The 19,732-nt window shown below is 37.6% G+C and overlaps 1 protein-coding gene across 1 annotated transcript in view; it reads left to right on the top strand.

The window, feature by feature from the left end:
• Nucleotides 1-19,732, top strand: part of Sin3A (SIN3 transcription regulator family member A) — a 528,152-nt gene that overhangs the window by 248,995 nt on the left and 259,425 nt on the right. Inside the window, exon 11 of the mRNA XM_068227644.1 lies at nucleotides 6,260-6,551. Coding sequence (XP_068083745.1) covers nucleotides 6,260-6,551 — 292 coding nt within the window. The remainder of the gene's footprint in view (nucleotides 1-6,259; nucleotides 6,552-19,732) is intronic.

Below are 19,732 nucleotides of genomic sequence, written 5' to 3'. Positions count from 1 at the left end.
CTCATGTTGCTAACAGCGAACTGTTTAGTAGGGATTTTAATGTGTATAGAAAAGATCGTGGAGGTACAAGAAAAGGAGGAGGCGCATTGATAGCTGTTAAAGGTTCTATAGTATCAAGACAAATAACGTTAGATTTTGGTGATACTGAAGCAGTTTGTGTAAAAATTATAGTTAATGGTCACAGGTATGTAATAATGTCAGTGTATTTTCCACCTGCAACCAAATTGGAAGCATATTTGGACTTCTATAGATTGTTTGAAGTTAATAAGGACTTTTCCACTTTAGATCTTATTATAGCTGGTGACTTTAATTTGCCATTAATTACTGGTGAGCAAAGTAATATTGTAAATTTTGGACCTGCATATAGAACCTTAGCTGAGTTTGTCACTCTATCAGTTGCACTTGGTCAATAATATTCTTAATGCAAATGGAAATACACTTGATCTTATTATTACGAATGTTAACACATTAACAGTATATAGAGATGAGTGCCCCTTAATTAAGGAGGATAGTTATCATCCTGCAATTGCAGTCACGCTACTATTAAACGGAGAGCGTAGCCATGTTTCACAACAACCTGAACAACCTAAGCAGTTATTTGACTTTAGAAGGGCTAATTTCTTTCAAATGTATAAAAGGTTCGAGCGAATGGATTGGTCTAGGATTGTAGAATTTACAGACGCTGACCAGGCTGTTGAGTATTTTTATGCTCAGATACACTCTGTATTTTGTGAAACGGTACCTATGAAGGATTTTCACACAAAGAAAAAGTATCCTCCATGGTTTACTAGAGACATAATAAATAACTTGAAACTGAAGGAAATCCACAGAAAGCGAAGGAAACATTCAGAGTATAGTAGGGTAATATTTAACCAGTTAAGGAGAGAAACGAAACATGATCAGTAAAGCGTATAAGAATTATATTTCTAAACTTGAAGAGAATATCAAAAGTGATGTTAATCAGTTCTGGAGCTATATAAAATGCAAAAGAAATACCAAGGAGGGTCTGCAACAGGGCATGAAATTTTAACAATATCGTACTTAATAATAATAAAAGTATAGCTGATGGCTTTGCAACCTTTTTTGGATCGGTATATTCGAAACCTCCACCAACCTATGATATTCCTGATTCATCTGATGTATATGTTAATTATCCGTTATCTTTAGAATTAGTGGACGAAAAGGAATATAAGTTAGAAAAAATTAAAACCTAAAAGGTCATGTGGTGTTGATGGAATACCGCCGTACGTACTGAAAGCATGTTCGAATTTGTTGGATTTTCCCTTACGAGCCTTATATAACATTGTGGTAAAAACGCAAACCTTTCCAAAAGTATGGAAGATAGCGAAAGTGTGTCCAGTTTTTAAATGTGGGGACAGTAAAAATATTGAAAACTATCGCCCTGTTTGTATTTTGTGTGCACCGGCTAAAGTATTTGAGCAAATAATGTACACACGTATATTTAATCATGTGAGGGTCGGTATACATATCAATCAGCATGGTTTTATGCCAGGTAGATCAACTACGACTAATTTATTAAAATTTATACAATATGCTTATACCGTTTTGAATAATCAAGGACAGGTCGACGTAATATACACAGATTTTTCCAAAGCCTTCGACAAATTAGATCACGGCATTTTAATGAAAAAATTGTCATGCTTTGGTCTGACCCCTCCTTGGTTAAAACTGCTTGCATCTTATCTTAGTGCACGGAAACAATATGTTTACTATCATCAACATGAGTCTTTCACATACAATGTTACTTCTGGTGTACCACAAGGGTCTAACCTTGGCCCTTTATTCTTTATTTTATATATTAATGATTTGCCCACTAGAATTAGGTTTTCTCACTGTTTATTATATGCTGATGATGTCAAACTTTATAAAGAGATAAAAAATGTTGATGATATGTTGAAATTACAATATGATTTGGCTTACTTATACGCATGGAGTATTGGAAACTGTTTGCAACTTAATATAAATAAATGCTGTTTCCTTCAGATTTCAAATAAGAAAAATACATTGAATTATAAATATAAAATTAATAATGAAGAACTCAAAGTTGTCCACTCTGTTAATGACTTAGGGGTAATTATTACAAGAAATTCATCTTTCAAGGAGCATATTAATACAATGGTTAATTATTCCTATAAGAAATTAGGTTTTATAATTAGAAATTCAAGAGATTTTTCTAACACGTATGCACTCACCTTATTATTCAATAGTATTGTCCGATCAAAACTTGAGTGTTCATGTATAATTTGGTCTCCATGTTATAAATCTTACCAAAATCAAATTGAAAGGGTGTAGAAACGCTTTTTAAGATATATTTATTATAAAAAATATAAGATATTCCCCTTTAGAAATTATGTTTCATATGAATTTTTGTTGAATGAATTTAAATATGTATCGCTAGCCAGTAGGCGTGTAATAGCCCAACAAATTTATCTCTATAAGATGGTTAATGCATTAATTGACGATAATAGTTCGCTTCACGAGTTATGTTTTAATGTTAGAAAAGGAAATTTAAGATTTCGGCAATTGTTTATTACTCCAGTCTCCAAAACTGTATTTTTTAAGAACTCTCCGTTTATCAATATGTGTGAAACATACAATAACTTAGTTGATAAGTATCATATAGATCTTGACTTTGCTTATGAATATGACACATATGTAAATATATTAAAAGAATTTTTCTCGTCGAAGTGATTTGTTTATATGTATAATATTTACATGATTTTGTTACAATTTTTTTGTTTGATTTATTAACAGGCTTCTGTATACGATATATTGTTTCATCCATTTCATACAGAGCATTATCATCTCATTTACATAGCGTTTTCACATTTTCTTCTTTTTGGTATTTCTATGTTATTTGTTCAAATGATTTGTAAAAGCCACCTATAATTGGAGCGTGTCTCTGTTGGTGGCACATGTATTAAATAAATAAATAAATAAATTACTGATTTTTAAATTCACAATAGTATTACTTGTGGGATAGATAAAATTAGGCAGAGTATGAACTGTAAAAATGTAATTGGAAGTAGTGAGAATTTAAGTCATGGAGGCTTGATTATGCTGCAGTGTGAATTTTACCGTATTTCCTGGTATAATCGTCGCATCCTTTATTTTCAATACAAAAATCGGACTTTAAACATTTAATTGCATAATCGTCACACATCCAAATTTTGTTCACCAATCTGGTTAAAAAGTAAATGGAACTGCAATGTAAATTGCACATGAATGCATAATTTAAATACGTGTATGGTTTATGGGCAATTTGGCAACACAGTCACATATGCGAGATGTTGCACAACGTGTAAATAAGTAATACCGGTATATGTACGACGCATGGCTTACCAATAGGCTATCACCAGTTTGACAACGTGGTCGCGAGACAGTGTACAATTTATTCACCACCTACATATTGTGAGTTCTCATTTGAAATACGTAAGGCTGTAAGTTATCACTTATCGGCAACGTCGCCAGGAAATACCGGTACCAACACACACTTGTCTTCTAGTAGACATGAGGTCTGATAGAATTCTGCGATATTACAACCACACGGCGCAACATTCGCGAAGGACCTTGGCCTAGCAAGCGACCGCTGCTCAACCCGAAAGCCTGCAAATTACAAGGTGTAGTGTGGTCAGCACGACGAATCATCACGACCATTATTCTTGGCTCTCTAGACCGGGGCCGCCATCTCACCGTCAGATAGCTCCTCAATTGTAATCACGTAGGTTGAGTGCACCTCGAATCAGCCCTCAGATACAGGTAAATTTTCCTGACCCGGCCCTGAATTGAACCCGGGGCCTCCGTGTAAGAGGCAGGCACGCTACCCCTGCACCATGGGGCCGGCTCCTGAGTTATTGCGCACGAAGTTAAATCCAAGACGATAACACAGATTTCCACGGAATTATTCAGCTTCCGGTCAGCCGATTTATTTACGATGTCTCAGTTGTCGTCACTAGACTCTTATCTTACTACTACATCATACGTGTCCGGGCACAGGATGAAAACTTTTACCCAAGCAATCAAGATAACTGTTATCCAATGGTATTAACCCACGAGCTCAACTGATAACAAATTGCTGCGTGCTTACTTGCTGCCTAACAGTATTGTCTGCTCTGGAAGGGACAGACCACACATGCATTTATTTGTTTGTGACTGACATGATTACTGTAGACATGTGTGCGTGAGAATTTAAGTTTTTAATGTGTGTTTGGAGTGTTTGTAGAAATAATTTGTTTTAATAGTGAACAATTACGGAAAGTCATTTATATTGCAAAACATTAACGTGTGAAGCATTTATAAGCGATTATGGGTAAATATAAAAACTATTCTGCAGGCTTCAAGCTAAGCGTAACTGCCTTCGCTGAACAGCAAGGGAACAGAACTGCAGAAAGAAAATTTTCAGTGAGTGAAAAGTTGGTGCGTGACTGGTGGAGATTAAAAAACCAGCTAAAAAGCACAAACCCTCCTAGACGCGCGTTTAGAGGTCCTAAAACAGGGAAGTTTGCTATAATTGATGAAGAAGTGTTTATGTGCGTCAATAAAATACGTAGCAATGGCTGCAGTGTATCATATGAAATGTTGCAAATTAAGGGACGGGAGGTAGGCGCGTAAACACAACTCGGTTTAAGGCGAGTCGTGAGTGGATTAAGGGGTTCATGCAACGACACAATCTGTCAGTGCGAAGGAGAACAACACTAAGCCAAAAGTTGCCTGCTGATTACACAGACAAGATTGTAAATTTTCACTGATTTGTCATACGTTTGTGCAAGGAAACTTCGTACTTGCTTTCTCAGATCGGTAATGCCGATCAGACTCCAGTCATTTTTGATATGCCTCGCAACAGCACTATTGCGCTAAAAGATCACGGAGTGTATTAATGAAAACCAGCGGTAGTGAGAAGTTGCGATGCATGGCACTGCTAGCCATTACAGCTGACAGAAGAAAGTTGCCGCCTTTCCCCTTTTTAAGAGGAAAACGATGCCTAAGAATATACAGTTTCCCCGTGGAACTCATGCTGGACTGGGTTAAAACTGTGTGGGATAGAAGACCCGGTGCACTACTAAAACGACGACCTCTGCTTGTTTTAGTTTCCGAGGTCTGCTTGTTTTAGATAGTTTCCGAAGTCACCTCGTGAACGAAGTGAAGCAACTTCTCAGTAAATATAAGAGACGACAGTCATTCCTGGTGGCCTAACATCTGCTTTGCAGCCACTAGACGTATGTATTAATAAACCCTTTAAAGACCACGTACGTCGATTTTACAACGAGTGGATGATGAGGGCTGATCAGCAATTGACGCCCGCTGGAAATATCAGGCGTCCACCCTTGGACTTGTTATGCTTGTGGGTGATGAAGAGTTAGGATCTTATACTACCTGAACTAGTCTCCAAGAGCTTCAAAAGGACTGGGATTTCGAATGCACTAGACGGATCTGAAGATGACGCAGTGTGGCAGAGTGACAAAGAATCTGATACTGGTATTAACAGCAGCGAGGATGGTGCATCAGATACAGAAACCTGCGATAGCGACACAGAAGATTTGTAATAAATTGAGTACCGGTAAGTCCGTATTTCAGAACAAAGCGATAATTCTTTGCCAGTGCAATATTTTAACTTTAATACCCATATTAATGACAATTAACTTAATACATTCATTTTTATTTTCAAGTTGGAAAACGTTCGCTGAATTGTTGTGAATAATTATGGATTTTGTTTTAGACTACTTTAATTATTTTGATGTATAAACACGAGTGTTACGTGCATCTTAAATTTGTATCAAATACAATTTAGTTATAAATAAATTTTTTTGAGTAATACAAATACGGGTATTAAAAATTATTCGTATAATGGTCGCACCCTACTATTTTTTCGAAAATTTTGGTATAAAAAGTGCGACGATTATGCCGGGAAATACAGTAATCAAAAGAAATTTTCCAGAGCAAACACGGCACTACTGCTCATCAAGCAAACAGACATTGAGATAAATTCTTTATATGCTTCTATCATCTTAATTAAATGAATCCCTTCGCACAGTATTATGTAATTAATTTTATGTTTCACAAAACATTTTTATATACATGTGTAATTTTAATTGATTTATTGAGATCTGATATTCTTTTGGGTTTATGCCATTTCTCCCTTTTCAAATTGCATAACCCGCAAGGAATGTCTGTAAGGCATGAATCTAAATATTCATTAGTTCCATTATTTGCAAAAATACAGCTAAATTACATTTTTCAGACTCGTAAAGCCTTGAAGAATCAAGAAGTGTATGAAAACTTCCTTCGTTGCCTGGTGCTGTTCAATCAGGAGATTGTATCAAGGTCGGAGCTGGTCCAGCTTGTGACTCCATTTCTGGGAAAATTCCCCGAACTTTTCCGTTGGTTTAAAGACTTCTTGGGCCATACTGAAGGTTCCAATGTTCCCACTCCTGGACCACCAGGGAATGCTCCTACTTCAGGAAGTGTAGAGCCTATTCCTAATAATGTTGCTCGTCAAGAGAGACCCGCTGGTGATCTTGCAATGGAAATAGGTGAGTAAAAAGTGAAATGACCTTGTCTTGCATGTTAAAACTGGAGAATTGAGACATTGTTGAGGTGGAACAAAGAAAATATGGTACAGGGAGAGTAATTGTGAAGTCAGCTGGAATTTTATCATATTTAAAAGTTGAAAAGTGTAAAGCCATATTTTTTCCAATATATTGGAAAGTTACCCAATTAATTTCTCAACAAATGTCTGTTGTTGCTTTAAAAGTTCCAAACTTGAAAAGAAAAGTTACAATAAAAGTAGTAGATCATGCTTAGCATTTAACTTCTTAGTTATGTTAGTATGTCAGTTAACGTAACCATTGTCCCTTTCCTGTTAAAAGTATGTTTAAAAGATATTGGATGTGGTAATTACCTCTTAAGTTAAATTACCTTCTTTGTATTCCTTACCTGCCTTTCATTACTTTCTCGATCCTCATTTGCCTTGCGGTGTAGAGGCTTGCCAGAGAGCATGCAAAGTCTTCCTCTTGTGTACTGAGGAATGGGCCTTCTTACTTTGCAGTTTATAAATTTCAAGTCATGAAAATCATCCATAGAGTGAATAAAAGGTAATACCTTAACTTCCTGAAAATCTATACATACTGTACACCTTGACCAAAAGGATGGCCCTACGAATAACCTTAACAGATTTGCAGAAAGGGACAATGTGCTATTTGAAGAACTGATAAATATTAGCAATTATCTCCAGATGAAAATTGTTTTCAATATGCATCAAACAAGCTACTTTCTCCTCTCCCATTACTCCAACTTTCCCTTCACCTCCATTTCCCCTCACTAACAGCAGTTCAAGACAAGCAATGACACTCTCACTCAGATGACCACTTTGCTTGACAACATCAACACCGTATTTTATTATCGCATTAATTATCGTACCAATTCGTGCTATCATCTTCCGTATTCTCTCTCTTTTTAGATCTTGGAAGCTTATTTACAAAGATATGTACAATTTCAATTGGCATAATGTAATCTTCCACGGGTACCATATTGACAACCAAAATAACTTAAATTGTTACACATAAAAGTGACAACTTTTCAGCCAAGTGTACTCCTTCCAACACCTTGTGACCAGCATCCACTATAACGTATGTGACAAATAGTGGCATCTTCGTTCAACAGTATTTCAATAAAGACTATGTTAGAAATTTTTAAGTGAACAAACATTATATGCAACGCCATATAAGAGGCACATTACTTCACGTTATACCTATATGGTTGTTTAATGTGGATTTTTATTCATAACTAGCTATACTAGCCGGTGCTGCCCGGGCACCTTATTGATTGTTTACTTTTAGGCGTTTTATTACTGTTAATTATGTGTGAAGCGAATTTTTGTAGGTTTTGTTATTGCGAAGTTGACTGATATTCACCCGCTTTCCACCCCCGTCCAGAGGGGTGCACACACACCAATCCATAATCTGGCCATTTTGCACTTTTTCACCCCTTCTCACCCCTCATGCCAGTGGGTCTAAACTTGGACTTAAACGACATGTGGAGTGTCACTGTTCATCTCAGCGACCCCGAAACCTGTGGATTCAACAATATTTCTATTTTTTTATATGCCACCCACCTCCACCCATAGGGATGGCTTACCTGCTGAGTGCTTTTTTTTCCGGGGAGTCGCATGTGTAGCAGAATCTCTCCTTGGTCTGGCCTACTTTGAATTGCAGGCCTGTATTCTACTGTAGAATCCTTGAGCTGATGTTGCTTTGGTTACGGCTGGTAATTTCTTCATCCGATTCCTAGAGCGGGTTTGATGGCAATATGTCCATAACGGTTGGTTTTAGGCCCTTAAAACTTTATTTTCGAGGCTTGTAGGGTCTTGCTGAGTTTTGTTCTTCATGACGTGAGGCTAAAAATAAGCTTTGTCTCATCTTTGTGCGCCAAATTCTATATTTCGTCTATATCAGCCTATGATGACTTTTATAGGCACATTTTTGATATCTTGGGTTACATTATTTCAATTTTTATAGAGATCTCTAATTATTGTTTTGAAAATAAAACGCAGCCCATATTACTCACTGGTAATCTAGCTTTCTATAGATGAAAGAATTTTTAAAATCGGTTGAGTAGTTCTTGAGTTTATCGATTACAAACAAATATACACACATACAAATCCTTTTTCTCTTTTTCAGATTTTAGCTGATGATGGTCACAAAAGGGCCGAAACTTGTGTGATTTTTTAATACAGTGATTATGATCATGTATTGAAAAGGTGGAACTTAATAGTAAATTATTTTTAAGAATAGAGTTCAACGTAACTTAAAAGCTTTTCAGTGTGTCAAACACACAACTTCAATATAAATACAGTAGAAGTCCGTTATGGAGAGAATTCATAATGGTGAAAAATTTACTTGCTATAGCGGATTGTCGTTATATCAGATTTTTTGTAAAAGTCAGGAAAACCCCTATGCACATTAAAATCAGTATGAAATAGCAATAAGTTTGTTCATAACTTGCGTTTTCGCGTGTTTTTCGAAATCCGATACTACGTGAAAGCGTGTGTTTGATTTCATTCTGAAAAATATATATTACCGCATGTCTCCAAATGCAAGACGACCCCCTCTTTTTCCTTCAAAACATTTTAATCAGGCTTAAAAAGTGCTTTGTAAAATCAAATAAATGTCTTTCTTATACAGTACGCATTTTAGACTATTTGTAGACGCCGAGCATTGATTTAGTTATGCCGTATTTTTTTGCGGCCGTACAATTATGCTTTATTTCAGCGGGTTTAGTAACCATTAACTTAAAATTGGCATCATAATATCGAAGGGAACCCGTTGATAGTTTGCCGGCAATACACATTTCACGCGTCTCTACAATACGACGATCCATCAGGAGAATATTCTTGCTTACTATAAAACTGTTACTTTCACCCAGGCACTACACGCACGTCTTGCTTGCCGGATTCGGCCAACTTCAGCGGCTAACGATGTACAAATAGGTCTTGATCGCGGACTTTGAAAGTCAATGAACGAGTTTATTGCGCCGTGGTATGGCAATTCTGCCCTTGCAGTTTTGTGCACATACCTCACAATTTCATCTTCGACTTCTTTAAAGTGTCCTTGTTGCGGGACACTGAATACATTTTTTTTATGCAGTACACATTTTCAAGCTATCTTTGTCTTCACGGCAACGCCGAATATTGGCTTTAGTTAGGCCTATGCCGTATTTTCTTGCGGCTGCACAATTATTATACATTTCCGAGTGTTTAATAGCCATTAACTTAAAATTGGCATCATAACATCGACGAGAACCCGTTGATAATTTGCCGGCAATACCTGTTCCACGTATCTTTACAATACGGCGATTCATAACGAAAATATTCCTGCTGTCTATAAAACTTAATTTTACTAAGCGCCGGGTACAGCAGACGCGTTATAACTCTGCTACTGAGTAGCCGTGGCTTTTCTAAGAATTCGAAGTCTCGCATGTTTTGATGCCATTCTGCAGATTTGGGAAACTTTTTTTTTAGAGGATAATAGAATGTCATTCTCTCTTCACTATTTCGTTACACAAAGGCATTGTACAACCGGTCGCCGCGGCTAGCGATGTATGATAAAGAGGCGGTGGTTTGTCAACGAGTTTTTGGTGCGGGAGGGGGGGTTGAAGAAAAAACAGCGTGGTTACTGCGGTACCGTAGTTGCCAGTGGTGTTCATTACTATCGGGCCCCGAGTGCAAAGCAAACATTGCTTGATTTTTCACATGAGATTCTGAGAAAAAAAGTCGTCTTGGATTCGGAGAAATACGGTATCACTCCAGAGGCTTCTGTGGCAAACATTTCAGTTTACTTCTTCAAACGACATCACCTAACTAAAACGTATATGTATGATGAAAACCTACTAGAAACGCATATACAGAAATGATAGCCTCCTCGCTAAAAATTGACATGGGAATAGCTTTCTGAAATTTAACTAGACGCGAAGAAATATAATTATCCTCTGAAATCAGTGATGTACCCTGCCATATCTTGAGGTGTATCACATTCTTACTTAATTTCAGTATACGGTATACCATTAAAATTAAGCGATCGTTTACTTTAGACTTTGTTTTTAACAAGTTAACAGTGGTTATCAGACACATGTACGCATTTATTACGAAAACATGTTCTCTTCTTTCACTTTCCTTGCGTAAGAGAAGTCGACGGGTATTACTAATAGACTCCGACATTGCCTTCGAATGTCGACGAGAGTGCTTGCTGGTGGGCATAGCGAGAAAACGATTCGGTACTGAAGAGTATCGATCGAATGCAGTACAATGACTGCGTGCATAAATATCGGCATCGGAAAATATAGAGCACGCAAAATCGCTCGTAATAACGGATGCGTCTGTGATTGGTCTCTCGCTGTAACCGAAGGATAATACACAGTTTAATATAGGAATTTTGAAGGGACGGACAATAGTTACCGTTATAACGGGGTTCTCGTTATATGCTGTACTCGCTATAGCGGACTTCTACTGTATTACACTATAATGTACCCCCCAAAAAAGGCAACACACTACTAAACAAGGAATGAAAATACGCACTATTAAACACAGAATGACATGTTTCGTTCTTCAGAGATCATCCATCAGATTCTGACAGTATTTGGAAATATTTGTGTTTATTTCTGTCCAAACACCTAGGAATTTGGAACTTAAGTGATGTCCTTCTTTGTCTCCACCCCAGATATTTCCTAATATTGAGTGTGATTTGATAGAATCTGATGACGTTCTTTTAAGAATGAAACATGTCATTCTATGTTTACCGATTTCGTGTGTGTGTGTGTGTGTGTGTGTGTGTGTGCGTGCGTGCGTGCGTGTGCGTTATTCGCTTTATTTTTTAATTTTTTAATACAGGTATGTTATAGTGTAATATTTATACTGAACTTGTGTGTTTGATAGACTGTAAAGCTTTTTAACCGCTCAACGTCGAGTGCCGTACACTGCACACAGACCCCCTAATGCTCTTTCGCGCGGAGTGACATGTACTGTACGTGGATTGCAGCTTCTTCTTTGGGCTTCTATCTAGCGAACAAATGTAGTAATATATATCTGTAGATGAAGCATCAATCTTTCATTTGATGTATATATATCTACTGAGTTTTTATCAATTGCATACGATATATCACGTTTGTAAAAGCAACAAGTACGGAAAGTTGCGTCCAGGAAAAAAAATCCAGTTACTGCAGAGGAAGTTTACGTAGTTTTTCGTTTTATATGTTAATAAGCGAAGTTAGAAACCTACATGCAGAAGGAAAAAAAACCAGCAATATCTACTCCTATATTTGATTCAGCCATTTCCCTTGTTCAGTATGAAAGCATTAAAAGATTCCTTCCCTTCATTGAGCATAGTTAATTCCAATAACTTTTGCTATTTGTGTGTTTTTGCATTAATTGCAAACTAAAAATGTTGGTAAAATTCCTTGAACCGTTTGTTAGATATGCCCAATTAACTAAAAGCCTGTATTCATTACAGGCTGTACATTTCACTTTTATGTGCTTTGACAGTTAAACTCTTAACATTAATACCAAAAGAGTATTTATTATCCTAAGTTAATACATTAGTGTCTTGTAAGATGAGTATTAGGCATGTTTTAACTCGCTGTGAGTCGTCTTCAGTAAAACACCTTGAATTAAAATGACATTAGGATTCAAATCATGGAATACATATTAAATTATTGCTAAAAGTTTGTGATAAAGTTAAACTGAGGGTTTAAATGGGCATATTATCTTGCCGGTTCCGGTTTGAAGGCTGTGAGGTGCGGCCTCTTTTCCGCAAGTAAAAACTCTAATATTTTCCGTTCATATGTCTGTATAATAGGTCGGAGGTCTCAATTACAGAAGTTTGGTTATGAAAAGAACCGTTTGTAACTGCAATCTGTAATGGAAAGAAAAATTATATAGAAATAAATAGAAATAAATGTAAACAAATAGCTAATGGTCTCGGCTAACTGCGTTAACTTAAGTTCTATTGCCCACTTAACAGTCGTGCATCTGCTAATTGCAGAGTTTCCCTCTCGACTGTCGTGTTCTTACAGGTGAGGTGCGTGCAGAGCTATTAGAAGTGGGTGATGTGGAGGGGGGGGCACATCCTGTGGGAGTGTGGGGGAAGCTCCTGAACTTGTGTTCTGTGGGCAAACATACTTTTCCCACAGCTTGTTTCTTTTTTCATTTATCTCATATGGACAGAAAAATATTAGAGTTTTTACTTGTGGACAAGAGGCTGAGCCTTGCAGCATTGCGACCAGAACCCATAAGTTAACATACCCATTTGTACCTTCCATTTTACTCATGAAATTCTAGCAATATTTTATTGTATATTCCATAATTTTAATCGTAATGTCATTTTAATTCAAGGTGTTTAACCAAAGAAGAATCGTAGTAAGTTGAAGCGTGTGTAAATAACACTCATCTTACAAAATGATACTAATGTATTGACTTAGGAGGATAATAAATATTGTTTTGGTATTAATGTAAGAGCCTGTATTCATAGCATGCTTGGCGTTGTACTCGTCCCTCAGTACAGGGTAGCCAGGTTGTTCGGAGGTTGTTACATTTAACAGAGTCGACACTGGAAATTATGCCTTCCTTCATAGTCTTCAGCAATGATTTCTTGATATTGTCCATCTATTTTTTTAGTCATGGCCAAGTACAATAAAACCTCTATATTTCAAAATAGCTTAAATCAATATCCCGCCTAATTCGAAGAAGCTCTCGTTCCACGAAACGTACAATATGGTTTTACATGTTATTTAAATTGCTTAATTTGAAATACGGATAATTCGTCATTCGAAGTACAATGTCGGCCCCATTACCGAAATTCATGCCCGGTTTCACCAACCTTCGTCCAGGGAGATAACGATTGTCAAATATTTGATGGTCCGTCAAATCCACTTTTTACGTTTCTCCAACATCCATTTTCACTGATGATCCTCAAATCATTCCTCAACTTTGAAGAATGGTTTTCGTTCGTTAACTCACTTGACGATCCTCAAGTTAATTAAAATGGCTACCCTGCTGTAAACATATGGTAATGTTCATTGCAATTTAGACATATCTACTCCTGTCAGACTGTCAAATGGTCACAGACTTGATGTAAATTCAAGGAAGTGTGATCAGGCGAAATGAATAACTAACAACATTGCTGTCATTAAGTCGAGGTGAGCTAGACCTCCACAAGTGAAGTCAAGGGAAGGCCCGCTGCATATTGCATACGGTATCTCAAAAGTGTACTTTATGGCTATACCTCCAACGGAGGATGATTATTACTTTGGTATTGCGCATCGGCACTACAAGCAATGCTAGTGTACGATGAATTGAAGTGCAGTGCAATGGCTGTGTGATAATGGGTTTGTTATACATGTGAAGTGAGAATAGTCGTCATTTGGAGTGCTGTTAAATAGTGCCTTGTAAAGTGGAACAATACAATAGTTTTATTGTGGACATTGATATTGTACTGTGTCTACTCCCTAATTATTTATCGTTCTATTTTTTTCTCTCTTAATTTTATTTGGGAACGTGAGAGCACTAAGGGGAAAAAGCCGGTTTTCTTCTCAATTATTATTGTGCTCATTTATATGTTAAAGCTCGTAGTGCAGAATGAGAGAGAATTTCGATGCTGAGATTATAGATATAGAACTGTTGGAGAATCTTGGACCTGAAAGAGTAATTATGGAACGAAATGACCATTTCCACACGATGGACAATTCGAAATTTATTATGAGGTACAGGCTTTCTAAACAAGTGACTTTGAAATTATTAGAGCAAATTGAAGCAAGGCTTGAATATCCCACTAATAGGAATAGACTACTCACTCCTATCCAGCAATTGCTTCTGACACTGCATTTTTATGCTACTGGCTCTTTTCAAATAGTAATTGGAGATACAAATGGAGTTTCGAAAGCTACAATAAGTAGATATATCAAGAATGTGTCTGAAACAATCGCGTATTTAAGACATCACTATGTTTGTTTTCCTAGCGCAGGTGAAGTACGTGCTGTTATTCAGGAATTTTCCGGGTGTAATAGGGGCAATTGACTGTAATCATGTACCAATACAGTCTCCTGGCGGTCATAATGCGGAAATGTTTTGCAACAGAAAACGATATTTTTCCATTAACGTTCAAACAATTTCATACGCGAATCTATTGATTAGAAATGTAATAGCACGATGGCCCGGCTCGGTACATGATAGCTTCATTTTTGATAACTCAGAAATCAGAATGATGTTCGAAACAGCAGGAATACCAGAAGGGCATTTATTGGGTGATAATGGTTACTGTTTAGCCCCCCTATCTTCTAACTCCCTTTTTTGAATCCGAGGACTGAAGGTCAAGAAAACTACAACAAAGCTCATGTGGAGACAAGAAACACTGTGGAGTGACAGTATGGGGTGTGGAAAAGGTGGTTTCCTGTGCTATCTTTAGGATTAAGTACAAAAGTAAGAACTGCATTAACCATCATAGTAGCCACTGCTGTTCTTCACAATATTGCAATACAAACTAGAGAGGAGGATTCCCCCCGAGGATCAAGAGCTTCGTGAGTATTTGCAAGAGAAAAGAGCTCATGACAGAAATGATCTTATATTTGATGCGGTACCTGTCCCCGCCATAGGTGTTCCTCGTGCCGGTTTGCCTGCTGCTGTTTGTGAAAGGATAGTCGAAACTCGTGTCCTGTAAGAAAGTAGTCCAGTTAAACAAACAAATTCACAAGCATTTTAATGAACTGTTCTTACACACTGATATGAACTTATTTTTATTACATTTTAACTCATTTGCTTTCAATTTACTGGCAATTAAATTGTGTCTACATCAATGTTATTTTTGTTAGTTCACTTTCACTGATATGTATTTGGTCACATAATGCAAAGATGCAGAAGTATTGTTCTCTAGCACTTAGGATGATCCCTTGTATGGGACGAGAGAAAAAAAAAATGTTTAAGTACTAGCGATACTACATTATTAATAAATAATTACTTGTTCAAATACTTGACAAGTTTTGCTTGCAACACAGATGTTTTAAGCTTTTCATTTTCTTGTTTCATGTGTTCAGTTTCTTGCTGCATTTCTAAATCATGTTTTTCTTTTAAGTTCTTCATCTCTAGATTGCACAGTTTTCGTCTTTCTTCAGGCAGTTTGGAAAGTTTCTCACGGGCTTTGGCACCTTCGGTCTTTTTCACTTGATTTAAATTGGGCCTATTCCTTGCACTCAGCGGGTTCCTTGAAGTAGTTGACACTGGTTTCGGCTGTGATATCAGTACTTGTTTGGTAGAAACAGGAATCGGAGAAACAGCTGACGTCACCGATTCTTCATGAGGTGTGATCTCCAACATAGCAGAGCTGGTTGTGTGTCGTACTTGTTTCATCTTCACAGCATCGTTCGCGACCGGTGTTATCTATTTGATCTATATAGAAAGCGTCGCAGTCAAACTCATTAGGAATAGGCTCCAGTTGCTCACAGATAATAGATAATAATTGGGAAGAGGTTTCGTCTAATGATGTTTCAGCTGGTCCACCTCCCGTTTTATGCATGTTGACCTTATCCTGGACGTTCTGTTGTTTCGACCTGCACTTAAAATTGGCATAAAATACTTCAGCTGCTTCGTAGATCTTTTATTAACAAAATCTCTAGCATTAAACATGTCTGTTAGTTGTTCCCAAGCTCTTTCCTTCTCTTTTACAGTCACACTGTCAGTTCGCTTATTTTCCATTACATCTTTCTTTTCAGCAACTAACCTTACAATTAATGCCTTCTCTTTTTGGAGAAATTCTCTCCCCTTTTTTAAAATGTTTCTTTGTTGTCCATTTTTTCCTAGTAGTTATCAAAACAATATTAAATAACTTTTAGATACAAGTTCAATAGAGAAATAACTCACGGGAACTGAATTCTATTGCTTCCTAACCCTCTTTTGTTTTACGAGCGAATCAGAAAGGCCAACGTACATTAGTCATGGAAACATAAATATTATTCTGATGAATCGTCATATTTGACGAAACCTCAAATAAAGCCAATTTGCTTTGGTGAAACGCTTCTCATTTTAATGAATCGTCAGGCCTTGATCGACCGTCATATTTGATGTTCATCAAACCGGGCATCAGAAGTTTACATTTTAAAACAATAGTCTGTTACAGAGTAATTTATATTCAAAATGTATTCGCGTTATGATAGAACAGGTCTTCCGGAAAGTGCAGTGGTAGCTTTCTGCACTTTCACACACTTCGGTGTGTCTGCAGTGTGCTTCATAATTGCAAATTTCGAGTGAAATCAGAATTCTTTTGTATTCGACGTTTTAAAGAGCGCCATAAGCAGACAGTGTGCGGAGAAACAGAATCCGTGAACAGTGGTGATGCCGACAGTTGACGAAAAAGCGTGGCTCACATAATCAATTCATAGGCACCGAACAATATTATCATTGCCGATTAAACTGCATTGTCTTGTTTTAATGCCGACCCCAAACGGTCTTATGGGTTTGAAGGAGAAAGTGCCAGCTGGGAAATCGTACAAGGGTGTGGGTCATTGTACTGTGTAGCAATGCACACGGAAGCGAGAGAATTCCTGCCCTCGTCATAGGGAAGTTCGGCCACAATGTTTCAAGGGCGTCAGGCACTTTTCGTGCATGTACAAGCATCTGATAATGCAAATGATAGAGTAATCCAAAAAAGAATGCATTTGCACAGGGAACGAGCATAATTTATTCAAGTGCATTATTTGAACACTGTAAATGCACCTTGTTGGATACATTTCGGAAATAGTTTTTTCCATGGCATTTGAAAGGTTTAAACTGTGAATCAAGGTGATTGCATACATTAATGGGTCTTAGAATACTTTGTGACACGCCAAGTGTTTACATTTCTGAAGTACGAGAAGTTCCATGGCAGGAAATTGTAAAAGGATAGATAACTGTATTGTGTGGTCATGCAGAAGGAAGTGAGAGACTCTCCCGTCGTCATAGGAAAGTTAGATTAGCCACGATGTTTTAAGGGGATCGGGTACTTTCTGTGCAAGTACAGGGCATCTGAAATGCGTAAAGTACAGTAATCCAGTGAATGAAGCACTTGCACATGGGAGCCAGCAGAGATTTCTCTTTGTCTTTGAATTGTGCTTTTTTTTCTTTCTTTCTTTCTTTCTTTCTTTCTTTCTTTCTTTCGTTGTGAGAGGTTATGTTTGTCAGCGAGTTATCCAAATGCATTATTTGAATACTCTAAATGCAACTTCTTGGATGTATTTTGGATATATTTTTTTTCCATGGCATTTGAAAGGTTTAAACTGGGAATCAAGGTTAACTGCATGCAGTAACGGGCCTTAGAATATTTTGTAACGCAGCAAGGGTTGGCACTTCTGAACTTTGAATTGGCAGCTAATTCGAAATTGCGTGATTCGAAGTCCGATTTTTTAGTCCCAATGACTTCGAATTAACGAGGTTTTACTGTAATGGTTTCAAAGATCTCCTCCTCGAATTATTTATTTATTTATTTTTTTCATTCCGTTCAACTCTATGATATACCACTTGCCTAAATTTGTTGTGGCCTCACCCATTTGACGTCTATACAGCACTACTTTGAAAAAAAAAAAAAAAAAAATACTAACTGGGTATCAGTCAATCCTTATCACACTTGGAGGAGCTGCCTCTGTAACTGTGACCGCTTGGTGCGGATGCTTTCGAGTGTGTGTTGTTCTTGCTTTTGTGTTCTATGAGATGGACCTTCTGTTCTTTTAGGTGCATCCCCCAAGGGTTATACCACCCTTGATTGGTCTTTGTGGTAGAAGTCGGGTGCTGCGGATGCAAGGAGTGCCCTTCCCTCAGGAACTTTTGCTCGGATGTGCAATTACAGCTAATGGCCCCTTCAGTTTTGGCTGAGGGATGCCTTCCATTCCTCTTGATGTTATTGCGTTCATGAAATTATCTTTGTTACTGATGACCTCTGGTGACAGAATAACTTTTCTCCAATAGATCAACTGTGAAATTTAATGAAAACTCTTTCAGGATTTTTAAAACAACAGTCATTTAATTCTGATTTCTTATAATGCTAGAACTGCCAGAATACTGTATTTACGCGAATAATCCCTGCCGCCAAATAATCCCCGCACCCTAATTTTAGGAACGCTCATTTTGAAAAAAATGAAATGAACTAAAATTCCTTCGATCCAAAGAGTAACATAGGCATAAACAAACATTTCGTATCACTCCGTGAGGTCCACGTGGTATTTATGCAAATATGAATGTGTTAAATTTATGTATATCACTGCTTTAATACCAATATAAATGGTCCGTTATTGGACATTATAAATTTTCCAGCTAGCTCATTCTTGGTTGCCAGCGTTTCGCCCTCGTGTGCTAGGGTGGGCTCATCAGTTGGTACCTAGCACACCTACCAATACGCTGGCTAGTGCATACCATGGAGGCCACTGCGTAGGCTAACTGGAGCCACCGGCAGTGCCAATGCACTAAGACACTTTGTCTCATCACTAAAAATTGATGCCTGCTTGGCCATCAGATGATATAGATGTTGATTCCCATAGGGAATCTGAAATATTTGTCCTGAATGAGCAAATTTATAATACCAATATAAATGGTCCGTTATTGGACATTATAAATTTTCCAGCTAGCTCATTCTTGGTTGCCAGCGTTTCGCCCTCGTGTGCTAGGGTGGGCTCATCAGTTGGTACCTAGCACACCTACCAATACGCTGGCTAGTGCATACCATGGAGGCCACTGCGTAGGCTAACTGGAGCCACCGGCAGTGCCAATGCACTAAGACACTTTGTCTCATCACTAAAAATTGATGCCTGCTTGGCCATCAGATGATATAGATGTTGATTCCCATAGGGAATCTGAAATATTTGTCCTGAATGAGCAAATTTATAATACCAATATAAATGGTCCGTTATTGGACATTATAAATTTTCCAGCTAGCTCATTCTTGGTTGCCAGCGTTTCGCCCTCGTGTGCTAGGGTGGGCTCATCAGTTGGTACCTAGCACACCTACCAATACGCTGGCTAGTGCATACCATGGAGGCCACTGCGTAGGCTAACTGGAGCCACCGGCAGTGCCAATGCACTAAGACACTTTGTCTCATCACTAAAAATTGATGCCTGCTTGGCCATCAGATGATATAGATGTTGATTCCCATAGGGAATCTGAAATATTTGTCCTGAATGAGCAAATTTATAATACCAATATAAATGGTC

The sequence above is a fragment of the Anabrus simplex genome, chromosome 5 (genome assembly GCF_040414725.1).
Source record: "Anabrus simplex isolate iqAnaSimp1 chromosome 5, ASM4041472v1, whole genome shotgun sequence".
Classification (NCBI taxonomy): Eukaryota; Metazoa; Arthropoda; class Insecta; order Orthoptera; family Tettigoniidae; genus Anabrus; species Anabrus simplex.
This window is presented reverse-complemented; position numbering and strand designations above follow the sequence as displayed.